At 31.1% G+C, this 20,753-nt stretch overlaps 1 protein-coding gene across 5 annotated transcripts in view; it reads right to left on the bottom strand.

Annotated features, from left to right (window-relative positions):
* Window positions 1-20,753, bottom strand: part of LOC124355100 (multiple PDZ domain protein-like) — a 250,063-nt gene that overhangs the window by 7,425 nt on the left and 221,885 nt on the right. For 2 of the 5 annotated variants that reach the window (XM_046806045.1, XM_046806046.1), the window contains 5 exons: window positions 20,372-20,516; window positions 17,017-17,198; window positions 16,113-16,268; window positions 13,501-13,659; window positions 11,896-12,059 (listed from right to left, as the gene is read on the bottom strand). In XM_046806045.1, coding sequence (XP_046662001.1) covers window positions 11,896-12,059; window positions 13,501-13,659; window positions 16,113-16,268; window positions 17,017-17,198; window positions 20,372-20,516 — 806 coding nt within the window. Of the gene's footprint in view, window positions 1-583; window positions 609-6,666; window positions 10,809-11,895; window positions 12,060-13,500; window positions 13,660-16,112; window positions 16,269-17,016; window positions 17,199-20,371; window positions 20,517-20,753 lie in introns of those variants that run through there. The other 3 variants (XM_046806049.1, XM_046806048.1, XM_046806047.1) reach the window with 3 other exon arrangements.

The raw sequence follows: 20,753 nt of genomic DNA, 5'->3' as shown, positions 1-20,753 counted from the left end.
GGCAATACCAAAATGACAGTTGTAACATTGATTACAACAACAATAAAAACTGAAGATAAATAAAGTACATATTTATTATTTATAGATTTGTTTTACCTATCAGTTACACAAAAAAACAAAAGTTCAATAAAAAAAATATGAAACAGCAAGGTGAACAGCACACACATTTATGATGCCTATTATTTGTAAGATTCATCAAACACCATTATTCACCAATCTGAAACTCGTAATTAACATATTGAATATATTTCTTACTGATGTACAAATATTTACTAAATAAATTAACAAGCATTTAGAAAGCAGTTTTTTTAGATCTATTGAAAACTTTCACTTTAACAAGCTATCCCTATCTAAATTAATGAGCCAAAGCCAAACTTATTGAACATGAATATATTATTTTAGTTTATCTTTGGATAATCTTCCAATAAATCCCTTCACTGGAAATAAAACAATTAAAGCACATGAACATTAAACTGAACTGTATCATATAAAATTCCATGCACACAACTCAATTAGTCAGCATTGCCACAACGTTAATGAAACAAACACGAAACTTACCAAATACAAACAAACCAAAGCTTACCTTGAATTACTTTGTAGCATTTTTCCTACATTTGGGAAGCATGAGAAAATAAATGAATTAGTTTACACATGGTAAAATCAACAACAGGACATCACACAGCTAGCTGAACAAGTATTACACTGTAATGCCAAACACAAAACCAAATTAAATCAGTTGTGAGTATTTAAAGAATGGGAGCCTTTATTTTACAGCAAATCACGCATAATCGGATTAGGGTTGAATCAACAGTGGCATATTTAGTAATAAAAGAGATTATGAAATTTTTTGACAAATTTCTACACGAGTATTTCCATTTAAGGCTATTCAAAGAATGAACTTAAAACAAGAATAAATTTTTTGTTTAAAGTTTATATCTATATAACTAATCTCATCATTTTATAGAATTTTCACGTTATCATTGGTGAAAAAAGAACAAATGTTTATAATGTATGCGTAAGTATCACATTTTTTATTGGTGACATAATATATTTTATATTAATACTATTACAAAATCAGGATATTAAACATAATTAGCCCATTAAAGAGAACAAACTAACAGTTACTATCACAATTTTTACATTAATTTTCGGAGTATTTATTTTGTGAATAAAAAGTAGTTTGGATAAAGCACAAATACAATTCATTGGATAAAATTTTAATCTTTTCTTTGCAGCTGCAACAAAAAGCTAATACGGATAAGAATAAAAAGAAATTACCATAAATACTAAAATTATGTAAAGAATCATTTCTTATACTTAGATATACTTACAAATTTCAAGTACGAGATCACTAGACATACTTCATTTTCTATATAATTATTATTCGTGGCCTATATATAAGTGATAACTCTAAACACATTCAATGTAATGTAGACGTCTGTTCCTCACTTTTGTACGTGTTGCGAACCATTGGCAGACATCTAAATCTTTTTAACATGTTCTAGATGAATTATATACTGAGTTTGAGTTCGGACTCATAGCAACCCCAGTACCTGACAAGGGAATCATAGTGTGATTTATTATTTTGCCACTGTTTCAAGCTGCTGTCTGTTTAACTGTATATAAATTAACATTGTGTGCTATATACATTGTAAACAGTGTTTTTGAACTGTTATGCATTTGTTATTGTATGAGAGTAAGAGATAAAAGGAGAAGTTGTGTATAATGTCCCGTGTATGGCCCGACTGCCCGAGTAGTCACTATGACACAGGACACTGCTGGTAATATAATACATAATTTGTTTATAAAAGAATGAAATATTAAAATGATGTCCTGACCTGAGTGCATTTAAGTAACAGTCACGGTTTGTTCACGTGTAGATACTATATGACATGTAAAATTGTTTAAATTTTGTCATATTGAACAATAATAATGCATTTCCAATACAATTTTGCCACATATTGGCAATATCATTGGGTAGTCTTAGCAAAACACATGTAAATAACTCAGTTGCTGAATGCAGTGAAAACATTGTATTTTAGGAGCATCTTAGGTTAATAAAAAAGTGTAGTTTATATCAATATTTATTATGAAATCACAGTAGGCCCTGTATATGGTTTTATTGTTTATAGTAATCAAAGGCACAATTTTCTATATAAATATTAGTGTTAGAACAATGGACTTATATTGTAAGTGACCAATAAAATTACAAAATTCTACACCTTTTATAATTAAGGTTTTGTATACATATTTTAATATGATAATACAGAGTTAAAACTACGGTATATAAAACTTGTGATTTTTATTATGTTTAGAGAAATTTTTATATACTCACTATACGATGAAGACTTTTTCATTTTAAAACATACATTTAAAATATTTTTAAACTACACAAACTGAATACCCAGAAAAATACTTTATTCAATTAAATATATTGAAAAAATTTAGTCAGCATTATAAGATAAAAGAAGTTGTAAACAAAAAATATATTATTATTTCCAACACAAAAACTTAGATATTTCAGTATGCTCCCAACCGTAATACAAGCAAGGATGCTGTAAAGTAGGTACCATAATATTTGTCTCACAAGTTCCTTTGTTAAATTATTGTTCATTTTCCTCCCTTATTATTGATAATAGGATCTTATGAGATTTTTCATTGTTAAGGTATGCTGCAAATATACCTGAGTGGTCTTTAGTTTCCCTGGAATAAGTATTGGCTTTTCAATTATAAATTGAAAACGTTTGTATTATAATATTATTGATTAACAAAAATATTCACACATGACAAAGAAAACTAAAAAAGACTAGGATGTAAATGAATCATAACTTAAAAATTAAATACCTCACTGATTTCATAACTAAAACTGACTGAGCAAAATGAATTATAATTTAGCATTGGTTCTTATGAAACTCAGATCACACCAGCACAGTGAACTCTTGAGAGAAAATAAACAACTTAAAACATGACTATATGCACATTTAAGTACTCAGTATCTGTATACATAATTTTAAAACAAGGAGCCTTACAGCTGAAAAGAAAATTCTTACAATCAGATATTACAGTAAATAACAAAACGTTATTCAATCCTATCAACAATCATTGGTGCTTGAAGTGTGTAACAATTTTCTTTTGTACGTTCATTGTACGTTATTTATCAGTACCACTAAAAATAATAATCCTGCCACTATTATTCAGAATATTATCATAGTAATTTATATGTTGCATAATATATGATTGTATCAAAACTAATATTGCTAAACTTTGGAATAAAATAACATATTCGTGCATAGTCCAAGTTATTTGTTTAGCCAGCAATGCTAAACAAACTTTTACCATTACCATATTTGCTTGACCCTTTTATCTCAGTAGGAAAGGCTCCTTTCATATTCGCTTGAATTCATGTCATAATAAAAATACTATATTATATCGAAACTATGTTTGAATTAGGTTCTTGTACCACGTAAAAATAATTGATTTAGCCATTTCAGTTTCTAATTAATTGCAAATTAAAACTGAGTGTAGGAATATAGGGAAAAAAATAGGAAAGACACAAATATACAGTTAATTGATATAAACTCAAACAAAGTGTGTGAAGAAATATACATTTTATATAAATAATAAAAAGCCAGAGCACCATTTTCAGTAGGTAGTATGGGTTACAAATAAAGAATCAAGACCATCTTAACTTTTTTTATGAAAATAAATCTGGTTTTAGAGGATTTTTATTAGACAACTATAAGTTAGATTTTAATTCTTTGATGCAGTATGACGTTATAAGGACATGCAAACTTACGGCCTCATTATGTGGTTTGACATTTGTAAAACATGTGGCAATAGCTCATCATGTGGTTATTTCTTGAGGCCAATTCTCGAATTATTCCAACTACCTATAAGAGAATGTTGTACACAGTATGAAGAACATATTTATAGGCCGTCGTTTTTCATTCTAGTTGTTTTATTTTGCTGAACATCATAAATATTTAATAGGCTTCTGCCAGCTGAATGCAGTTAAGACGGCATGATTAGACAAAGCAATAATATTGTCCTATTTGTGTATTACTTATATTAGTAAAATTGATTTTGCTTTAGAAAAGTGTTTGGTTTGTGATATATTATCTTAAAGCTATAAGTTGCCAAAGATACAGCACAGGTTAGTGAAATCGACTGCAGGTTAGACAACGTTTCTTTGTTGTCTGACAGTAATAAATTAATTTAAGCATTTAAAAATAACTAAATAACAAAATTAACTTTATATTAGAATTATTCGGAGATTCAGTATGAGTATTTGAGTGAAAAAAATAATGAATATCTGTCCAAAATAGGATATTTAGGCTTTACAATTCCTTTGTGTATACAGACTAGCTTTGTTCAATTAAGTCCCACCGTAGTGTTCGATAAAACACTCTAAGACAACCATATCTAAGGGTTAAGTATGTTTGATTTTATCTTTTTCCCACAGCGAATGTAAAATATAGAGCAATTCAAAATGTATACATGCCACCCATAGCTTGTGATCCAAAAGTTTGTGACAATTTTATTTTCAAAATTTAGTTTCTTGTGTGGCCAACACAAAACCCTGTTATAAAATATAACTACAACTTAAAATTAAATTAATCTAATACTCATCACCTTACCATTGAATTTAATTGTAAAATATTAAAATATCCAAACCACCGAAATGGATAGTAGTATTTTAAAATCCAAAACAGACACTTGTAATATTTAATTACAATTTTGTTTATTTAAAGAACAACTCATTTGATAAGTAGCTTTGGATTCAATGGTAAGAGAGTTTCATCTGATGGGTCACAAGATTAAGGTTACTTTTAAATGGTAGGGTTTCTAACTCTTAATCCCTGGGACACTGTAAACCTCTTTTTATAGATTTAAAAATTCAAACTATAAAAAATCTCTATTTCTTTGACCTGATAAAGTATATTTTTCAAAATTCGCATCTAATACATCCTATTAACAAAAATCACTCCTATAACACCAGAAATAGAGACTCCACAGTTATTCCTCAGAGTAGGTTAAGTAAGACCCTTAACAGTGATTCTGTAACTCCACCGAGGGTATACAATCGCCTATTACCTCTAGTGCAGGTGTATGACAGGAAAAGGTTTCTTAATAAATATTACTCATGGCTGTTGGAAAATCCATTTTACTCACCGGAGGAATTGTTCCACATGGAGCAAATTTAATTTTGATATTGTAATTTTGTTTATAATTTCATCTACTGTAATTTTCATTTATGACATTTATTCATACTTTGACTCACATTTTAGTTGATCTACGATTTTTATGTCAATGAGGACTGTAAAATGATCTTGATTTTATGATAATAAAATTATTATGACATTGACTTTGAAATATGTTGTTGTCTCTCATCTTAAAAGTATACCCTCAGGGTAAAAGGATGTTTTGATGGTGTCAGATATTTTGTATCCATTTGATGTATGAGGTAAAGGGGCTGCGATCAGAAAATTAAATGCCTACCTACTTCTCATTTTTGAATAAAAGCAAAACCATATAATTTAAGAAGTATAATATAAAATATTTTTTATATTTCAATCCCTTGTTAAGAAAATCAAGGGGGAGAATTTCTTTACTTAAACCCTGCAAACTCTTAGCTCCTAGAAATCTATTTTATATACATTTATGTCACTGCAGTATAATAGAAAATATATTTTTTTTACTTCAAACGTTCCCTTATCAATTTCTTTTATTCCAGTTTCAAATTGTGATATTTACATTTTTTAAATTTAGTTTTTGCATTCCAGAAAATGGATGGAAGTATATAAAAAATGGTATTATATGAGGGCTATCCAGAAAGTAGATTACATTTTGCTCTGAAGCCGCTAGGGGCATTTTGATGTCAGGGCGTTTCGCTGTTCACTGGCTAGTGAGTGGTTACTGTTGCTACAAATACAATCCCGGACCTTGCACCCAGCGACTACCACCTGTTTCCAGCAATGAACACCTGGCTTGATGACAACATGGAACTGCGGAAAGGTGTGAATACCTGGTCCTGTGAATTCTGTCTCAGGCGACAGAATTTTATAACGCTGGAATTTCAAAACTAGTTCACTACTATGATAAATGCTTAAATTTTTATAATGACCACGTAGAAAAATGGTATTTTAGAGTCCCTTTCAAATGTATATAATACAATTTTTTTCTAGAACTTTATTTTTGTTTATATCAAAATATAATTTACTTTCTGAATAGCCTTCGCATAAGCAGATGCACATGAAGTATAAAATGTCACATACAAATTTTAACTTGAAGGATTATCTCTTTTTATGTACTAAATTAAAGATAGTTAAATTGGGGGTGTATTGCGAATAAATTATTCTAAAACACATTTACATTTAAAAAAATAAATATTGTAGGCCTTTTTCAGGACTAAGCATTGAGAATCGGATAAAATAGTAATAATAAAAGCCCATTTAATATTAAAAGGTTGTTCTTATACTGTAAAGCAGAATATAAATTTAATTGAATCTATGAAATTTGTCAGCAAACTTATAAATATCACAAAATAGTGCGTTTTATTTGCTACGGTATACAAAAGGAATTGATCATAAATATAAAAAAATCAATATTAATTTGAACATGTGGTACTGAAGCAGAATGTTTGATAGAAGAGAAAGAATCAACAAAAAGAATTAAATGTTTAATTTAATTATGTAGCAAGATTGGTAACATTTGTCAATTACAGGTTTTATAATGGAAATGCCTTAATTCTATATTACTGTTCCACAGATAAGTTTGTAGTGAAATCTTCTGTTTTCATGGAAGTCAATCATGACATACACTAGCTTAAAATTGTTGACTTCAAAATATATTTGAACATAAAACTATATTGTTTGAATAAATCTGAATAAACATAAGTTTTTCTATCTTACTCACATGTATTTTTTAAATATTTATTTCTATTCCCTATTGGTTTCAGGGCAAACATTTTCTTATTGGTTTTTGATATTCGTTTTTCCACAAGACCATTTGACACATAGCTGATTTAATGATGTGATATATCACTAATTAGAAACCCCATGTTGAATTTTTGCATGTAATATTGGAAGAATATTTACAATACATTTTCAATAAACTAAAGAATAGCAATGAGCAAATTAAAAATAAATATATAACAGGTACTCTCAGAAAACAAAATAATTGTACAAATCAATGAATCATCCTGACATTATACTTCTAACTACCTGTACAAAGCAAGCAATACAGAAAAAAGCATATCAGCAAATAACATTTTTTTTACTAAAATACAAGTTGCACTGAATTATACAAAGATCAATTTAGCTACAGAAAAAATCAAATTATAATTTATTATAATACAGAATTGGTTCTAAACTAAACATGTAAAACTAAACCATTTGTACTTTTAATACAGGAAAATAAGACAATATTTCTAGCTAAACTTAATTTCAACAGAACATAAAAAGGAATGGTGATAAAAAATACAAAACAGGAGGAAAATAAACTCTAACCCTATACACGAGGGGGTACCCAAAAGCAACCGGAATAACATTGCCGTGGGCGAAGCTTGTGTATTACACATTTCTGCCGCCAGGCATGTACAACACAGCCTGATAGCCAGTTCAATACCACCTGTCAGTTCCTCTGTAATGATTGTTATTGCTAATGCTGTTTTGGTCTTGTTTAGATTTTTATGATGGCAACTTTAAGTGAACAACGTGCAGCTGTGAAATTTTGTTTTCTACTCAGTAAAAACACTGCTGAAACTGTTTTAATGTTGAAAACAGCTTACTGCCACTACGGGTGGTTTGCTCGATTAAAAAATGGGAACATGTCGATTGATGACAAACCTCGTTCTGGATGTCCATCAACTGCCTGAATCGATGAAAATATTGAAAAAATTCGGCAGACTGTCGACAGACAATTGATCAACTGTAGGAGATTAGTGGGTTGTTTTGGAGCTTGGTTCAGCGAATTTTAACGGAATATTTGGGAATGAAAAGGGTTGCTGCCAAGTTTGTTCCTTGGGTTCTGACTGAAAATCAAAAGAAACATCGGGAAAAGGAGCGTTTTTGGTTAAAATTGGCATGGCTCTGCTTGTCTCACACACCTTACTTACCTGACCTGGCACTGTGCGACTTCTTTTTATTTTCAAGCAAGAAAAGGGTCATGAAAGGGCACCAATTTGACAACATCGCAGAGGTCATCAAAAAATTGAGGGAGGAGCTGTCAGTCATTTCTAAAGATGAGTACAAAAAATGTTTCGAACAGAGGAAAGTATTTTGAAGGAGATAAGGTTATTTTGTAAAAAATTTTAAAATAAATAGCTTTTAAAAATTAATTCCGGTTTCTTTTGGGTACCTCCTCGTAACATCAAAAGTGTTGAGAGAGAAAACAAAAAAAATTGTTAATTACGGAATACAAGATTTGAAAACTTACTGTACACAGTCTAGGCAATAACTGTAATTGTGGATAATCAATAAAAATTCAGTGCAGGATAAAAAAACTTAAGTAAATCTAAGGATGGGTGACTAGGGATATTGACGTAGGATACATCTTTTGATTTAAAATTATCTTATCATATATAAAAAGCTGTAATGGCACTTTGACAACTCCAAGTGTACCTTAAACTGTTGAAGTTAACTACCTTATGCAATGTTTAAACATTTGACTCAAAAAGAAATACTTCTTAGTATGTCTCGGTTTTATAGTTTGTGGGTGTGTTGAGTATTAATGTGCTTAGAATAGAATTCATGACATCTGAGATAGAATGAGTACATATCCTATACTTAGTTCACATTCTGTACTTCATAGAATAAATAAAATAAGGTATCAATTAATTTTTAATAGTTAACTTTATAGTTTAATATCAGTATAAAACACAGTGTTGTATCAGCTGTTTTGTACTGAAATGTAGACTGTATTACATATAAATTATATTGACTTTTGATTTGTTATGGAAATTTGACATTTATAGAAAATTTAATGAACAGTCCTTAATTTTACACATATATTTTACCCACTTTATGATTTTTGTAATAAAATTATTAGATACTGTTGAAAATTTAGTGAAAACATTATATATTAAAAGTTACTATTATTAGAGAACTTGGTGGAACAATAATATACTAACGTCATTCAAGAGTTTATTTAAAATTTCTTAAAGGACTAGAAGTTTAACACTTATTGTAATTAATTTAAATAGTTATTAAATTTTGTAGCATATATATCATAAAAATATAAAATATGTATAGAAAATTTGAAAATTAACCATTTATAACCATTTAAAAAATACTAGTAAAACGAGTACAGTTTTGTTTGCAGAGTATTTTGAGTAAATGTTTTAAAGCATTTTCATTTAGATTTAATGCTTAATTGAGACCATATATCTAGCATTGCTACAACTGGCCCTTGGGGCCAAATATTTATCAGTAGCTACCTGAAGTATTGAATAGACTATTATACATGTATAGAATATTATTATTTCTAAATACATATGTGTGTGTATTTTTTAATAATACAAAACATATCTACCATTAGTGTATTCAGGGAGGGATTCGGAGGACCAGCCCCTCAAAAACCGTTTTAGAAAAATAATAACAATTTCTGGCTAACTTCAAGATCAAATATAATTTTTTCATAGTTAACACATTAATCATGATACATCAAATATCATCTTTTAGCTTTTGTAACTGTTTAAGAACTCAAATATTAATTACATTATTAAGGAGTGATAAATTTGAAATTATCGACTTCCACCCAATCCCGACAAAACTAAACTCCAAATAAGGCCACAGATACTGGCTTGTGCATTGAATGAAATATTTGAAAGGTATTATAATTTATAAAAGCCGAGGTAGTCGTAACTTGGATTCATATATGATAAGAGAAAGTTAATATATTTGCTACTCCATCTTATCCATAAAACAGTAGTATATATGGAAATAGTTTCATATTTTATTATGCAGGTGACGAGGACATAACACAAGAAAATGTTTTGTCTAGTACAGTTTGTGGTATGTAATCATAGTCCTTTTACCATTTCACAAACACTGTATTCGCCCTTGCCAAACATCCTTTACCTTTAATACATAATATTAAATAAAAGAACAAAGACAATCTATCAATTCCTACACCCAATGGATTCATAAAATATGTGTTATGGGTTTGGCCCCCCTCCAAACTCTAATCCTGGATACGCCCCAGTTCTCCTATGTAACTATAATTTAATTAAAACTTTTTCAATATTTGCAAATTATTCTCATTTAATGGTATTTTTATTTTTAAATTTGTCCAAAATTATGGTTAGATATGGCACTTGGTTATGGAAAAAACTTACTTCACCCATGGCTTTTCAATATAGCTATAATATATGTTTACTAAGTTTACAAAATTAACCATTCATTAGCTTGTGATAAAATATATATGCCTTAAAGAAAGACAAGCGTTGTGAGACTTATGCAAAATCGTACTATAAAACTAAAACCAGCTGATAGGCACTGCCTACTCTACTTTGCTGGAGATTAAAACAAAATGTACAACAAACTTAAAACTAATCAAACAGGTCCAGAGCTACCACAATGACTAATGATCACAGAACTGGAGAGTAGAACACTCAAAATACTGAATGTAAAAGCGAGCACTTTAACAGCGTCTCTCATGACGACTTTTCGTTTTCACTCAGCGCATGGTTTTTCCATCGGAATGATAACGTTGCAAAATGTCTTCGTAGTCTCGAAGTTGTTGTGGTATTAGAAACGGTCTCTGTTACTCCGTTAGTTAAGACAGGCTGTGTTGTGACGTGCGTCGTCCTAACCAATCAACAATTCGGTCAACTGTGGTAGTGCTTAGAATTTAAACTAAAATTTAAGATGAATGAAAATTTGAATTTTTAAAAGAGTGTACAGCTACATGTTTTACATGTAACACCTATTGCTCAGAACTAGCGATGAAAAATTAAACATTAGCTCCAGCAAAAATTACGAAGGCAAGTAAAAATTGTACAGACAGAAGTTAAGAAGAAAATGTTAGTGACCAAATAAAAACAGTAGTTGAAGTAATAACTTAACCAAATTTGTATTTTTATGGGATATACAAAAATTTAACTGTGTTTGTTATGTTCTGCTTCTAAGTTAGAATTAAAAACTACTACTTTAATTCTGTATGCACCCCACAAAACACTGAACAACTAAAATACTAAACATCAAACTATAGATGAAATGATGAAACAACTATCTATAGAGTTATAAAACAAATCCAACAACTATAACTAAAATGGCTTAAGACGGTTATTAAAAGATGAAAACCGCCTTAACTATAAGGATAATATACACTACCTTAGCTAAAAGTAAATTAGAAATAATACATAATATTAGGCTAAAGTTTGTAAATAAAAGAAAACAACAAATTTCAAACTCAATACCGAATTATTTAATCCAAATCTGTTTAGCTCAAATTTAAAACTTATGCTTGATATAGTATATACGGTTTATTATTTAAAAGGTTTAGGTGCTGATACACTATTCAATGTAATCAAAACGTTACATTGCATTAAAATGTGCTTTTTAAATGTTTTGAGATATTTATTTTATTATGTATGATGTTTCATTATGTTCTAACAATAAACCTTTATTCTTCAAAAGTTAACTGATGGCTTTTAAAATAAATAGAAGCTACGTTACCACGTTTTTAGGTTGCTTTAATATAACGCAGACATGCTTGATAAAGCATTTTAAATGAACATATCATCCATATTCGTAGTTTTAATTGAAAGTGATGATAGTTTCTGATAATTGGTAGTTGGTGATGGTGTCCTTGTTTATATATAATTTTGGTTTCAATTTATTCACCAACAATACTATAATTGTTTTGTACTGTTAGTAAAATAAATAATCTCACCTGGCTTTTAATCTGCCGAGTTTCATAGTAACTTTCCCAGCGGCAGTTTTCAGCACAGCGGCAGCTTCCTCCTGAGTGGAGTTCTTGAGGTCCTGTCCGTTGACTGCGAGGATTTGGTCTCCTTTCATGAGTCGCCCATCTGTCCCAGCAGTTCCACCTTGGACCTGCAGTCATAGGTTAAAGTTGGATCTACCACTCATAATGTAAAACTACAAAGAAAGCTTGAAATTTATTTATGTTTTTTTTCCTCGTAGGACAAGAAGCTTATAAATTGCACTATAAGAACCTTAACACTGCTTCCAGAGTAACAGGATATTCAGAATGGGCAAGGTTAGGGAGTAGGGGCCGCCTTCTATCGAGATCCATAAGAAAGAATTAGGGCACTAAATCTCAAAGTCATGTCTCCCTCGGAAGAAGAAGAGGCCAGCTCTCAACCAGCCTCTCCAGTCAAAGTAGGCAGAAGGTGGCACACCCTTGTGGAGGCTAGCAAGAACTTCTGAGGTTAGGGAACAAACTCTACCAACTCCAACAGTCATCTCCCACAGTAGACTAGAACTATCGAATTGCCCTGGAACGCCAGAATCTCGACATTTGCGGTTAGTGATATGCCGCTCTTGGACATCCATAAGGTTGCCCCATCAGTTTTCAGTGGTGGGTTCAACTGGAAGGTATAAACCAGCCAGAAGTGAAACCTGTTAGAGGTTATTTATGATTTGCTTAGCAAAATTTTTATATTAACCTCAGTAGGTATTAATATAAAATGATAAAGTCGATATTCGCTCACTTCAGATTTGTAAGAAAATACATTAAATAACATTACCGCACTGTCAATGAGCCATGATGCTTTATGTTCCTTCCATTTATTGATACATTTTTAAAGAATTTGAATATTTAAGAATGAGTACATATTTGAAAAAATTGAAAAAGGAAACACATGGAAATGTATATAAAACAAAAAAAGTATATTCTGATTGTTTAAATTAAATACTCTGTGATAGCAAACAATTTGATTTATTGAGATATGTTCAACATTTTCAGCTCAAGGAAAGCACATCTGAAATGCAAATCTACATTTGAGTAGTAAACAGTATGATGACATTGGTGTTAGCTTATAGAAGGATCAAGTTATGACATATAATTTTGCCATTTTGCATCATATGTTTTTGCTCAAACAAAATTTTACTACTCCAAAGTAAAATAAATGTGGTAAAATTCAGAATAAAAGTTAATTTTCTGTCAGTCTCATTAATTACATTAACATCAAAAGAACAACAGTACAATTACTCACTATTAATACAATTACTGTAAATAACAAAATATAAAATTAGTAACCAAAAATAAATACACTAAGAGATTCAACAACATATTAATGTGAGAAAAAGAAAATTGAATATAATTAGGAGAAAAAACAGAAGAAAATGCAGTCTGCACAAACAGATTAAATAAAGGATACCAAACTGGCAACATAAGCCGAAAATTTGTTCATTGACTTTTTGACGTAGATACCTTTTATAGAACAAACTAATCAGCCAAAGTGAGGAAGCAAAAACTGTGGGTTAATGTGGTTGACTGATTCAGACCAATGTGTTTTCAAACAATGCTTACCACGTCAGATATAAATATTCCTGGTCCATTTTTCCTCCCCACTATGCTCAGACCGAGGCCTTTTCCGGGCTTCTTCGTTAACTCCACTTCCATTATGTCCATCAATTCCTCTTCCTTCCCACTGACAACACCTTCGTCTCTTAGGACCACCATTTTTACCTTAAACAACAAAAATAAAATAATCAATATCCAGCACAAAATTCGTTTTAAGGGCTTCTACTCATTTATAAAACTGTTCAAGGGTTTGAACTTAATTATATATCCAAAATTATGATTACCGAGGCATATTTGAACTAAACAGTACAAAATCTACCAATCTTTAATACACTGCGAGAAGAGTTACATCCTTACCATTTATTCTGATTCATCAAACAACTACTTTTAGTAAATCATTTACAGTTTCTGCCAATTGGTTGTCAAATGCTCTTCCGATAAACATTAGAGCCATTGATAAATGCGCTTGTTTCAGGGTGATCAGGGGTTTGACACTGGCTAGGGGTTGTATCAGTGGACAATTTTGGGATTTGGCACTAGGGGCATTGGAATGCAAACTGAATGTAAGTAAGTGTGACAGGTAATAAGAGTGTGAATAGGTGAGTATTTAAATTAATTGTTCAGGCATTTATTAGACTGGATAACCAGCTTTTAGCCTAAATTGTCCATAAAAGAAGCATCCCAGTGAAGATACCCCAGTGGGAACACAGCTAATGGTACCTAACCGATGGATTACAATCATGCAAAATATTTTTTGAAACTTGGAAATTCATCTGAAAACATTATCATTGTCGATCATGCGATGATGCTTTTATTTTCTCACCTTTCTCCTAACCAAGTAATCATTCATAATGAAAGACCTACCATTCTGTGCTTTGTTATGGACATTTTATCATCTTTACAGCATTCCTTCATTCAATGCATTTTCACTATACATCTTAATCTGACAATGGATTTCGACTGCCTGGATGTTGGGTATTCCCTGCATTTAAAAACTTACTTTCAGAGTAAGTGGGATCATTAATGATGTTAAATATTTTATAAAGCCTTGTTAAACACAAAACAAGGCTATAAGTAAACCGCTTACAAAAAGACCCTGGACAATTTGAGTTCACGCAGGGTGGGGTAAATACCCCTCCAACGCTGTGATGCCGCCCTCTTCATTAGATCATATGATTGATCCGGCTCAGTCAGTCTCGTTCACTGCTGCGAGTCGTTCAGTTGAACCGGTCGGTACAGAGTTACTGAGTCTTCCCGCTACAGCGTGTTATACCGGTCATCGTATTGACTGAACAAAATGAACGAATGGATGTAATGACCGAGTGAACGAAAGGATCTGCTAGTAAAAAAAGTATTCGAATAGAGGAAGAAAAAAAAAGCATATCGTACAGTGAATGGATAGATTTATGACAATAAATATATTATTTCAGGAATCTAGTAAATGCAAATATATGTATTAAAACTTATTTAAAAAATGTAATTGTAAGTTACCAGATACATTGCTAAATAATTTATATGTTAATACTTATAATCAATGGACTTGGTTGATTGATATGCCTTTGATTTATCATAAGTAAGGTTATTCCCTACAAATGGGGAGACTACCTAGTCCCCTTGTTGAATTATATTATGGTTTTGTTCTTAATCGGTTAGCAGTGAACAAAAGTAACGACTGAACAATTTTGAGGACCTAGTGTAACCTAATGCACAAACTCTATAGTTTTAGTTAGTTCCATATGATGTTAAGCTATTTTTCATGGATAAGAGTTTTAAATGAACTTAATAATAATATTATAAGTATTAACGATCATTAAAAATAACATATCTGGTTTGAAAAAAATATCAAACTTATTCAGTTGGCAGGAAAAAGTGAACGAAACGTTTTAAGAGAACGGGTCTTTTGAAACACTCTGATCTGGATCACTAGTTCACTTGACTGACCCGTTCGAATTGAACTAAACATCTCTAATGGCCGCTGCCACTGCACGGATAACCTCAAAACAAAATGCAAGCTTCCTGGATACATCTATGGCTACATTAATCTGTTTAATTAATATTTTACGCTTAGACTGCGACACTTGTATATGCCTACAAAAAAATATATAGTTATAGAACAGGTAAAGTAGCTGCAGTGTAAACAAAACTGTGAGAGCAAGACACGATCCACACAGCTGATAAACAGATACAAGAAGGTGCTGGTCCCACTCCCCACCCCAACTCCCCGCCGGAGGGGGGCCCCTCCTGCGCGGTACTGCTCAGAAATTTGCTTCTGCGCAGGTTTCTTTAATAGCGGTTGACCTATAATTAACCAGAACTGATAAACTAAGAAAACAATTGCATTTGAATGGATGTGAGTGGCGACAGTATCGCTGCGGTGGAAATACGGTGAAATGGTTTTTACATTTCACACATATTTCATATATCTCTTTGATCAGGGCAAATAGAGTTAGGTATAAAAGACTGTTTCCCCCATTTTAAAGTAAAGACATTCACACTGTTGCTTGTAATAATTTAGAAAGAAATTCACTCAAGCACTAACAAAGCTTATGTTTTATGAGGAGTGCTTTATTTTTAAACTATATTTAGTGGTATGAGTGTCACAAACGGCTGATATGTACCTTGGCAGGAGTCTGTCGGAGGGCGGCCAGCGCCTTGCTGTGAGTAATGCTGCGGAAATCCTCACTGTTGACCTCAAGGATCTGGTCACCTGGCTTGAGTCTGCCGTCCTTAGCAGCCGCACCGTCCGGGTACACCTCGTGTATAATGATCACACCCTGTCAGACAAACAACCTTCTCAGTCTCAAGTCTTTGTACATCTATGATGAGCACTTCAAAAGTCTAACTAAAACTCATCAAGTGTTTATAGCACATTTCCTGGATGGATTTCTAAAATGAACAAGTATAGTTGTTCAGTAAAAATCATGTGAACGTGTTTTTAAACTATAATATTTCATAGATTTTGCAAATGAATTAGAACCTAAATATGGGTTTTCAGGAGAAAATTAAGTTCCAAATTGTGTTAAAACTAACAGAAATATGTAAATTTTACACAACATAAATTATTTTTTACCATATTAAACAAGAGTGCTATTATTTCCTTATAATCCAAAATATATTTTCTCATTTATACATATTCGATGAGTTAAAAATTGAAATAATAGCTGTTAATTTATCCAGTTGTTGTCAGTGTGAGTCAGAAATTTAATATTTTTAGTTTTTATTATATATCTACTGTAAAATAAAACAAAGAAAAGACCAAATTAGGAATAACCAGAAAGTCTGGACATTGTAATTCATATCTGATTCTACAAATGAAATACATTAACATAGAAATGTTTCCAATGATTGGATAAAACAACAATATCATGATGATGTATAATGATTGATTCTGGTGCCAAAATATAATTGAATGTGTTTAATCAAAATGGGTACAAACTTATCAGTCCTGCATTAACAAAAAATTGATGTGACAATGAACTAGTTCCATATCGTCGTCTAACTGAGCTAACATCTGTCACTGACCAGCAGTGTGTCAGAGCCACCGACAATACTCAGCCCCAGCCCCATCTTGTCCTTGTTGATCTCGATGGTGGACTCGCGGCCGGGGTTGACGGGGGCCGTCGCAGGATCCGCAGGCGGCTCTTCTGCCAGTTTGCCCGATGTAGAAGGCGAAATTGCGTGAACCACGGATTTCCCAGTCAGTCCTGAAATTAAATAACTCATTTTGATACTATGTACAACAGGCATTGAAAACTTCAACAAAATTCAAAGACCATAAATTGATGTAAGGAAAAAGATTCCAGATAAGAATCTTGAGACAAGACTGACTGTATACAACAGCTACACAAAATTAAATGTCTGTCTAGTGCTAGCTTTAACATAATACAGTAAATTGTGTTGATGGTAGATGTTGAAGAACTTGCGCTAATTCTGAATAATGTTAATGGTAGGACTTGACAACACACCTTGATTGTTACATAATAGATATTAAAACTATATATAATATATGCATGTATCAACACAAAACATATCAGTACTGTGGTCGACTGTGTCAATCTCTGGATGAGACTGATAATACAGTGACCTGACACACAAAACTGTACACAACATCCGCAAATTCGTTGGTATGCTATCAATGGATTTTATTTCTTAAGCTGATGAGTATTATAACAAGCTTGGTGGAAAGTTTTACTTGAATGCTTTCTGCTTATTACATGAAAATTTTTATCTGTGGCGTTTTACTTTATACATTTGCAAAGGGTTTATTTTGATACAAGACACTAAAACGTATTCTTGAATGAAAACCTAATAAGAACCTGCTACTATATATTGGTAAAATCAGAAAAGCCATTAAATCATATAACCAATGTGTCTGTCTCTTAGTCGTAATCTTTGGGAATCATCTGATATAGAGTTTTAAAATTTAGCATGTGTGTATAGAATATCTGGCGGCAATTATTTCATACAAGAATCAAGGAAAACAATATATGGAGATATTGCATGAATAGATTAGCCATATACAATATTAAAACATTCATGATACAAAATCTATCACATCTGAAATTATTGTATGTAGACTGTAAGCAAAACAACATAAATTTTAAGTATTAAGTATAAGTTTAATTATATTTTCCGAGAATAAAAAATATTCGTAACAAGGTTAATAGTTTCTCTACTGATGTGTGCTTTAACTGTCATTCCTTTATTTTCTTACGTATTGTTTCCAGAATAACATGAATCTCTATTCTAAATATTCAGGGTGTTTATTTTTTTTACGTATTGTTTCCACAACAACATGAGACTCTATTCCAAATATTCAAGGTGTTCAGTTTATGTTGGCCACACGTTATCCCTAACGGTGCGAATAACAGTGTAGAAGTTAGTTTCATGAACTCAAGAAATGCAGAGCACCAGCCATAACCATAAACAAAAATAAAAACCCAATAAAAGAAAGCATACTCACAAAGTCATGCAAGATGATTGTAGAGAAGATCCCAGAAAAGCAACCATTGCAATAAAAAAACACAAGAGAGATTTAAAATGAGAAATTGCAAAAACTTAAAGAAAGCTAAAGCATGATACTTGAGCAGTTGATGGATGAAATGAAAACTACCTGCAATAAATCTAAATATATTGCAGAAATACTATAAATTAAAATACTCCAAATAACTTTATACAAAATTCATTAATTTTAAATATTTTATGCTATCTTTGCGATATATTTCTCTTTGAAACAACAAAATGCATATACAATTTATTTAAGGCTGAAAACTATGATTGATATTAATATTTCAATAAAAAAAGAAAAAAGCGCTAAATAACTCCTAAGAATATAGATAACAAATTGAATTTTTACTGAAAAAGTAACAAAGAAAATAAAGTGAATTGAAATTGTATTATTCAAGAGTTTTGGAAATCAGTAATGTCTTTAAAATTTCACTGATAGTAATGAACCTACTTAATAAAAGACCAGCAGGGAATTGGGTTAATATAGATTTGATCTATTATTATGTGTTATTAAGTATTACTTAATTTTAAAAATATTTACCATCTCAACAGGAGAGAGAGTGAATGTAATTTCCATAAATAATATTAGTGACCTTCATTTTTGGCATCATCTGTACTCTAGGTATACAACTTGTAAGCTTTCTAGGTGAACACTAACATGACATAAGCTACTTCTACATTTATTTATAAAATTTTACATTTATTGTAATCATACTGAGAGTTCCAAACACAATTTGTGCTTCATTGAAATAGTTGAGATTCAAATATAGTGACGCTCATAAAAAAATCAGATAAAAAATTATTTAGATTTTAATTTAACATTTTTTGCAGTTTTTTTTAACTATCTTTTAGAGGTTATACAATGTTTCTAGTGTAAAAAAGAGTGCATGATTGGAAATAATCCATTCCAATAAAAACCTAAAAGGAAAGTTGTACGAATTAAATTGTTCGAAAATGGAACAAAATCACTTACATTTCATTTTCAAACTATAGTAAATGGGTGTTTTTATAATTCCTATGTTCTAATCTTATTTTTTACATGTCCATACTTAAATTTTTCAATTTATGGTGTTTTTTATATTTTCCTGTCAATAGATTCTTTACACATTATTTCTTCCTGAACACTGGATTAGAATGTGCATCACAGCATTCAAAATTAGCAGCAAAAATATTCACAAGAAGCAAATTATAATTATAAAATAAGTATAGAATTATTAGTAATTATTAATGAATTAATATTAGTTATTAACAATATATTTTTGTTTGTAATAAATAGTTGAGATTATCAATAGAATTCAGTGAAATTTTAAAAATCCAATTTAAAAATCCCACTTTGAGTACAACTTTTCAGACTTAAAATGTTAATATTAATACATTTTATAATAATATTAAGTATCTTTGTATTACTTTATGAGTGTATGAAGACTTCCTTTCTCCACCTCATGTTTAAATTACTATGTCCATCTTTGTACATTTTAAACCACGTTCTTAACTATGCCTAAATTCTTATGTCCTGGATTAACAGGTTACATTCTGTAGGATTTTGTATTACAATTTCAACAAAGCACAAATTAATATAGTAACACCAATTGAGCTTTCACAAAATTATTTTTGTAGTCTAGGTAAGACTACAGCTGGTGTAGTATATTTCCAAGATGCACTTTGATTGTGGTATGGAAATAGTTACTTTCCAGAAACAAAATTCAATTTCAGTCTCCCTACAAATAATATAAGGTGCCACCAAATCATCTTTTCTTGACGAGAGTTTAAAAATTAGTTTCAATAAAACTACTGTATACTGCGGAAGTCATAGCAAGAACTGTAATGATTGTGTCCATGCTGAGAGCACACAGGATGTTGTGGTACTGACTTGGCTTCTCCGGCTCTTTGGGAGGTTGTGGCGTGGGAGATCGTGCAGGGGCACCGTCCGCTGCTTTCTCCTCGGCTTTTGCCTTGTTGGGGTTGCACACCACGAGCGACACAACACCTTCGGTCTTCTTCAGTAATGCTGCAGCCTGACAATCAAAGGTATAGATTGGTACAACAGAGCAGACAACAGATCTATCGAGCTTATCAAATTGTCTGACTTCCATTGTTAAGTGTTTTAAGACAATTTATGGCAAATAGGTAAAATATCGGTATTTACCACACGATTATCTAAACTGTTAATTTTGACAAATTCTGCTATGTTGGAAATCTGCAATATCTAGGCCTTGAAGAATTAAAGAATTCTTATAATACAATCTGAATTG

Source organism: Homalodisca vitripennis, chromosome 2, assembly GCF_021130785.1.
Source record: "Homalodisca vitripennis isolate AUS2020 chromosome 2, UT_GWSS_2.1, whole genome shotgun sequence".
NCBI lineage: Eukaryota > Metazoa > Arthropoda > Insecta > Hemiptera > Cicadellidae > Homalodisca > Homalodisca vitripennis.
This window is presented reverse-complemented; position numbering and strand designations above follow the sequence as displayed.